The sequence below is a fragment of the Perca flavescens genome, chromosome 18, assembly GCF_004354835.1.
Source record: "Perca flavescens isolate YP-PL-M2 chromosome 18, PFLA_1.0, whole genome shotgun sequence".
NCBI lineage: Eukaryota > Metazoa > Chordata > Actinopteri > Perciformes > Percidae > Perca > Perca flavescens.
In genome coordinates, this window is record NC_041348.1 from 12593596 (window position 1) to 12600807 (window position 7212).

At 38.9% G+C, this 7212-nt stretch overlaps 1 protein-coding gene across 3 annotated transcripts in view; it reads right to left on the reverse strand.

The window, feature by feature from the left end:
* The window catches only part of napbb (N-ethylmaleimide-sensitive factor attachment protein, beta b), a 10317-nt gene extending 3425 nt beyond the window's left edge, over positions 1–6892 (reverse strand). The window contains exons 1-9 of one of the 3 annotated variants that reach the window (XM_028605499.1): positions 6666–6892; positions 5026–5105; positions 4674–4790; positions 3784–3830; positions 2626–2703; positions 2437–2492; positions 417–501; positions 193–297; positions 38–106 (exon numbers count right to left, since the gene is read on the reverse strand). In XM_028605499.1, the coding sequence (XP_028461300.1) occupies positions 38–106; positions 193–297; positions 417–501; positions 2437–2492; positions 2626–2703; positions 3784–3830; positions 4674–4790; positions 5026–5105; positions 6666–6766 (738 nt within the window). In that variant the 5' untranslated portion in view covers positions 6767–6892. The other 2 variants (XM_028605500.1, XM_028605501.1) reach the window with 2 other exon arrangements.
* Positions 6893–7212: the final 320 nt, after the last annotated feature.

Here is a 7212-nt window from a genome sequence, read left to right on the forward strand (position 1 = left end):
AAAAGTAAGCCATCAGATTCCTCAGAGTTTAAGTTACCTTCAACAGTTTGCATTCCCGAGAGTCTGAGAAAGCCGGGAACATCTCCTCATATTTTTCAACAGCAATCTGTGGAGAGACATGGCGTGTTAAACTTCTACCAACTAACTCTCTGTCCAAACTCCTTAAGCTGAACCACGCAGGTGTAAACTTGCCTTAGCGTTGAGCTCGTCGACAATGAAATGACAGAGGGAAGCTTTGAAGAAGTACTCTTTGGCGCTGTATTTCAGCAATGGGTTGTCCATCGTGTTGGCTCCAACCTAGATACGTCCACATTGTGCAAAAAAAAAAAAAAAGCAGAAGAAATGTCAGCAGCTAAACAAATCAGTGTTGATTGACAAAAGTGCAAGCATGACACGCAAATACAAGCAGTGCACACCTGCTCGTAGATCTCAATAGCCTTCTGGTACTGCTCCAACTGAGCACAGTAAGCCCCCACCTTCAGCAGACACTTGTTGGCAGAGCTGAGTAAAAAAAAAAAAAAAAAAAAAAAAAATAAAAAAGGTACCCAACACATTTAATAAAACACAGATTATAAGAGCTATATCTGGAGTATGTGATATCAATTGATTAGGGACATAACGATACATCCATCTGGACTGATACAATGTATCGATTCAATCATCAACGAGCCAATATTATCGATACAAAGTAAAAAACATTGATACATGTCATGTTTAAGATGCGCCTCTATTTTGAAATTCCCACTTTATATTTAATCTTTACTATTAAAGAGAGTAGTTTGTTTTTAGAATGTCTGGAAGAGCTTAGTAACGAAATTGTCCAATCATATTTTAGTTGCTTTTTTTATATATATATATATATATATATATATATATATATATATATATATATATATATATATATATATATATAGCCTTTGTATCGTCTCGGTCGCAGGCCACCGAAATGAATCAAAATCATATCATGGCAGACTTTGTGATATCATTAAATATTGTATCGTTGCCCAAAGAACTGATATAGCGTATTGTGATAAAATGCGTGATTTACACCCCTTTTATTAGTATATTATTTCGAAAGTTTGTAGGGTGCAGTTCAATAGCATGGGACACTAGAAAACGGGGGAATCAAGAAAGTAAACGTGATGGGACGGCGCTCTGAGCACAGTAGTAGGAAAGGCACAGGTGTAACTAATAACATTACCGATGTCTCTGTTCTATTTAAGTGTTCCCAGTGAGTCATAACAATGCGATAGCGAGCTGGCATGCACAATACCACGGACCCTGAAACAGCCACTGTATATGAAAAAGAGCCATTATTACTGTTATTATATACACGTGTGCTTTTGCTTCTGTGACATGTCACAGAACATGTCTTCTGTGAAAAAGGCCTACTGTTTGCAGTACAGCTCTTGATTCATACTAGTTTCGTAGCTGAAGCCGTCTTAAAAGCGGCAGGCATTTTGAAATAAATGCAAATGTGTGTGTACACACTGACTTTTAATAACACCAACGCCCTGGTAACTGCAGCCTTGCTTATCATAGCAGCAAATAATGCAGACGGGCCCTTTCTCACTGCAGATATTCGGACACGTCATAGCAGGGAAGACACAAGTGTAATTAATAACGATAATGAGTGCACTCCGTGTCCGTTCCGGCCTGGTGTTGTGCATGTCCGCTCACTTGTTAATGTTATTAGTGACAGCTGTGCTTTCACCTGCTATGAGTCAAAAATGGGAAGAGAAAAAAAAGGCTCCTATGAACGAGAGCATTTCTGATTCTGTCGGAGCCATATGGAGATAGAAATAGAAGCTACTAGGGCTGCACGATATGAGGAAAATATCTAATTGTGAATATTTTGACTAATACTGCAATTGCGAGATGATTCACGATAATGGAGGGAATGTTCATTTTTGTTTCATTATTTTCATTAAAAAAAATATTAAAACGACAATGATTATAGTGTGATTTTTTTGAGAGGATGCTCTAAAAAAGAAAAGAAAAAAAGAATCACACTATAATCAGATTTTTTCTTTAGTCCGTAGGATACGATTTGTAGGCCCGGGACGTCCCTGCAGCACCACAATACTTAATTCAGAATGGTTTATATTTTATATAGGCGATTATATTGCACTAGTCCATATTATGATTTAAATATAACTGGGATTAATTGTGCTGCTCTAGAAGCTACATAGCTTCTGATTAACTTTTTTTACTTGTTGAAATTGTCAACATTGAAAAATGAGTTCAAATCTGAAATTGTTATTCTTCACAATATTGTTTTAATGAGTTTTATCATTCTATCAGGTTGTAGAAAAAAAATAAAATAAGTGGACTACACCTACAAAATGTAAACAAGATTTCATATCACTAATTAACTATTATCAGTTTTAGTGATTTTAGAGCTTTTATAAAAAGATATACAGTAGTTTACATCACCTGTTGGATTCTTCCCCTTTGTAGTAGTCTGCTGCTTGTTCATAATGTGCAACAGCCTGTACAAAAGAAGAAAAAAAAAATACTGTTGTGTTCCTCAAAACAAATAAGCCCTATAGTGGTAGTATTAATAATAATAATAATAATGATTAGTACTAACCCACTATGTGACCCCCGATTATGCGACTTTACCTTTTCGATATCCACCAGTTCAGACTCGTAGATCTCTGCGACATTGATGTGGTGTTTGGCTGCGATGGTGAATCTTCCCTGGAGGAGGAGGAGGAGGAGGAGGAGGAGGAGGAGGAGAAGTCATTACTAACTGGATCTATCCACAGACGCCTCTCAAGTCAAAGCGTTACATTCTCGGGGAAAGAGGCCAGGTCAAGCTGTAGCATGTGGCTTTGCGTCTACGAGATTTAAGCTTTTGAAGTGAATCCTCGCTAAAGGAAATAACAAGTAGACAACTTGATCAAGGTATCAGTGTTAAATAAACAACCTTGTCTGCTATGAATATGATATGGGCCCAAAGAATAAAATCGGAGGGGCAGGAAAGGCTGAATCAGTGAGTACGTTTACATGCACACCAATATTCCACTATTATTCCGAATATGGCAATATTCCGAATTTGATACAGGTCATGTAAACAGCATATTCCGGTTGGATCCGAATATAGCATTTTCCGATTAAGACATGTGGGATATTACGGCATTATTCAGGTTTGGACGTGTATACAGCGCATTCGGAATATGCGTCTCAATCGGGGTCTTAACCGCAGTTTACGGCCTCTTGCCTGTTTACGGCTTATGGTCAGCTCTGTGTGTTGCTATGGTTGCTGTACTGTACACAAACCAACCAGCCAACAGTATGCAGGACTGCAGACCCCGATAACAAGGAGAAACAAACAGCTTCTTTTAAACATCATCAAAGACTTGGATATCAACAGGTTTTTGGATATGCGCGCACATCGCTACGCCGACCTTTTCAAGAAGCTGATTGAAGGAATGAAAGAGGGATGCTGTGTTCCCACGGTCCAACAAGTCCGCCACCGCTGGAAAACGTTGAAAAAATATTGTATTTTGCACGGCTACATGTAAACAGGAATATTAGTGGAATACTCACTTTCATTAGCCATGTTAACAGCTTAGTCGGAATATCGTCCTTTTCGGAATAAGGGCAAATATAGGAATATTATGTACACGTAGTCAGTGTGAACGAAGATTTTCAGTCATCTGGATGATGTGATATCAGAACTGATACAGTAAGTCAAAGGAGAGTAGAAGTCACAACTAAACACTTCTCAGCTATAAAAACAAAAAATGATATGACCACTTTCTATATGCATCTTACCATGTCTGTGTATATATCGATGGCAGCATTTAAACACTTGATTGCCTCTTTTGGCCGCATAAAGGCAAGAGGAGGGAACAATTAGTTATTACATACTACATACAATTGTTAGTTTTGTTCAAATCTAACAGACCATTGCACAGCACCACATTCTGTCGACATGCTGTGTTATTTCAACAAGGTGAAATGAGGGGTCTGATACAATCAAACTTTCTTATATGTTGCATGCAGTGTTAAATATACAACAGGTAAAATAAAAAACTAAACTACAAGCAAGACCATCCACATTTTTTTCTACAAACAAATAACACAGCCAGCTCCCATCCCCTAGACCTATACATCAACTAATGGTAAAGGCCATTCCAAGGGGCAATAACTCTAACACATTATAATGTATCTATTGCTTGTAAGTATTAACAACAAAGCAACTAAGGCAGATTGTAATAAGTCAGATCCTCATTATATACTGCAGGCTCACAGCTAGAGACTGGTTAGTAAACTGCCCTGATTTGCTGTTAAACCTGTGAGAATTCAGCCTGGGGGCAACAAATATTTAGGTAATCTAGAAAACTAAAAACTCGATCCACAATGACTCATCCATGGAGACTTGACTTATTTTCTGTCTGAAGACATGTCCCACCTTTATAACCTTATTTCCACACAGCTAGACGTGGGAATCATCCTTACTAAAACGGTCGTCATGAAAACACTCTTAGTGATAAATCTTTTAGTCATGGATGTGATAAATGACAGTGACTGCCTATTGTAGAGTCAACATTTAAATACTTAAACAGTACAAATATTTATCTAAAAAAAAAAAGAGAAATAAAAATGCAGGCACTCAAATGTAAGGTATGGTTTGAAAAAAATAAGTTAGCACGTAGTCTCACCATTGGGGTCAGACTTCTTGTAAGCATTTCCTGCATCAATGAAACTGGTGGCACAGTCATGTTTGTTCTGCAGTTGCATATGGAGACGTGCTGCCTTGCAAAACGCATTTCCAGCAGCTGAAGACAGAGGAAAGAAGGACAGAAACTTTTACACACATACTCCAAACTTCGCCTTTAGCTTGCACTCTAATTTATGCACATAATTCCACTTTTTTTTTTTTACTCGTGGCACCTTCACAAGTGCTGCGCTTAGCAGTAGTGAACAAAGAACCCCGCTAATAATCCTACAGCGTCTCAAGTGTGTGGAAATTGATTATGTGGATAATAATGTGGAGAAAACAGCTTATCGCACCGCTCCAGTTCTTGGCCATCTTGAACATGTTGGCGGCTCTGCAGTACATCTCACATGCTTCTTCCACTTTCTGAGGTCCTCTAGACAGAGAAAAGAAACAAAAAGAAAACAGCTGCACCTCATTGAAAACAAGTAGAAAAGTTATATTGAACGCCGATTGCACTGTATGGCACTATAGGGTGATGTACTGTATGACCTGCAAAGTTGCAGGATTACTCAGGGAGATGCAATGCTCAAATTGGTGGACTGGCTTATATAAATCACTCTACACAGGCACTATATATCTCTCTCCCTCCCTTCGTGACAAGAAGTGGACCCCTGGGAGCTCCCTGGAGTTGTAATAATATTCTGACCATTCAATCATGGCAGAGGATTACATCACCGCTTGATCAGCCACAGAATTACCAGTATAAAGCCCGCAGAGTTATCACGCCAGAGAACTGCCAACTAGTAACATCTGGGGGTCACCTAGAACAAACTTTGGAAAAAAGACTGAGTCACGCAAGACAATGACTGCTGGCTTTTTGTATTTTGGCCCTATGTAAACAAAGCCTTCCTTACCCTCTATGACATGGAAAAACATTCAAATACATGATGACATGCATTAATTAGATTTAAATAACACCAGGAATCAGAGTGTCTGTGACCTTTGTCATGACAGCCATTAGGGAAACGAGAATCACATAATGAATAACAGGGGAAACGTTATTTTAGTTTACTGTGTTATTACCAGTCGGATAAGTAAAATCTTGTAAATTAGGTGCCTTCTTGAAAAATGTTTTGCCTCCGTTTTTCATTTTTGTGGATTTTATTTCTGAGCTGGTCCCATTGTCATTCCTGTACTTAAATTCCATAGAATCAAGGTATAGAGTCAATACAAATGTGAAACAAGCCGCATAAGTTGCACTGCTGAAACATTCAGCAGGATTCTTCTAACAGCATCTGTCTGCGCGGAGGTTTAACCTCTAAAGAAACCTTGGGTCAATGTGTTTTGGGGATTATTCTAGGTGTTAACAAGTGCACTAATAAAAGTAAGTTACCATTAAAAATGGAACCGTGTTAACTGGTGTTGAGTTTTACAAGCAATACATTCACGGCCACTGCCTCAGGGATTATGATAGAAGAGAATGAGTTCGTGTTTTCATCCTGAGGACAGGGTGTAGCTAACTTACAGAAATACATTCCTGGAGTCTTAATGAAATGTAGCCCACTGTTCAGACAACAAAACAATATTGACATATTCCTCTTCGCACAATGCGGAGACTGTGTGAAACTATAGAAAAGGTCGCATATAAATGCCAAAGTAGATATTTTAACCTTGTAAGTAGCGATAGTTAGCTAAAAACAGTCTGCTGCGTAGCTTGCAAGCCAACGGTAGCTAGGTCCAGGAGAGACTCGTGATCTGCTGGCTTGTTTATACTAACAGCTAACGTTAACTGACATACACAGGAATTGTTACACTGAATGCCACGTGTCGTCCCGCTGGTTTAATATCTACCGAAACTTCTACAATATCTTGCAAATTAATCCATCCAGAACTAACTGAATGTATGTCTACATAAAGATCGGCTGCGTGCCAACTTTGCTGCTGACAGTAAAGGCTTGCTAGCTGTTTGTTCTTTGGTGCAGTGCTGTCTTACCCTCCAAACATCCCTCCCAAAAACGAGCCAGAGGATTTGCATTTTTTGTCAGCTTCGGCCATTAGCTGAATAGCCTCCTTCTCTTTCCCAGTGTTGTCCATTTCTTTGCTTTATTTGAGGCAGAAAATACCCGCAGAGGATTCCGCTGTGTACAGTGAGGATTACAGTTGATGGGTTTATTCCATTCAGCGTAGGTGTGCGCCAGCTAGTATCGCGAGACTTTGAGTGCTTGACGTGACAAACACAGTTGGCTTCGACGCAAAAGAAACTACAATTCCCAGTGAAACATGAAGCTCACCATACCGTGTTACGCAATATTTGATGGCGTTCACGTGAATTTTTCCCCATGGATGTATTGATTTTCCCATTGAGGAATATGTCTGCACCATGGATGTATTTAAGAGAACGGTCTGGATAAGAAATGAAATTCCTAGTTTTCTCTTTTTTATGTCAGTTCCTGTAAATATCCACCCAACATTGCACATAACGTCATCAACACAACTGCGATAATAACAATAACAATATGTCGATGTTGAGTTTAGTTGAC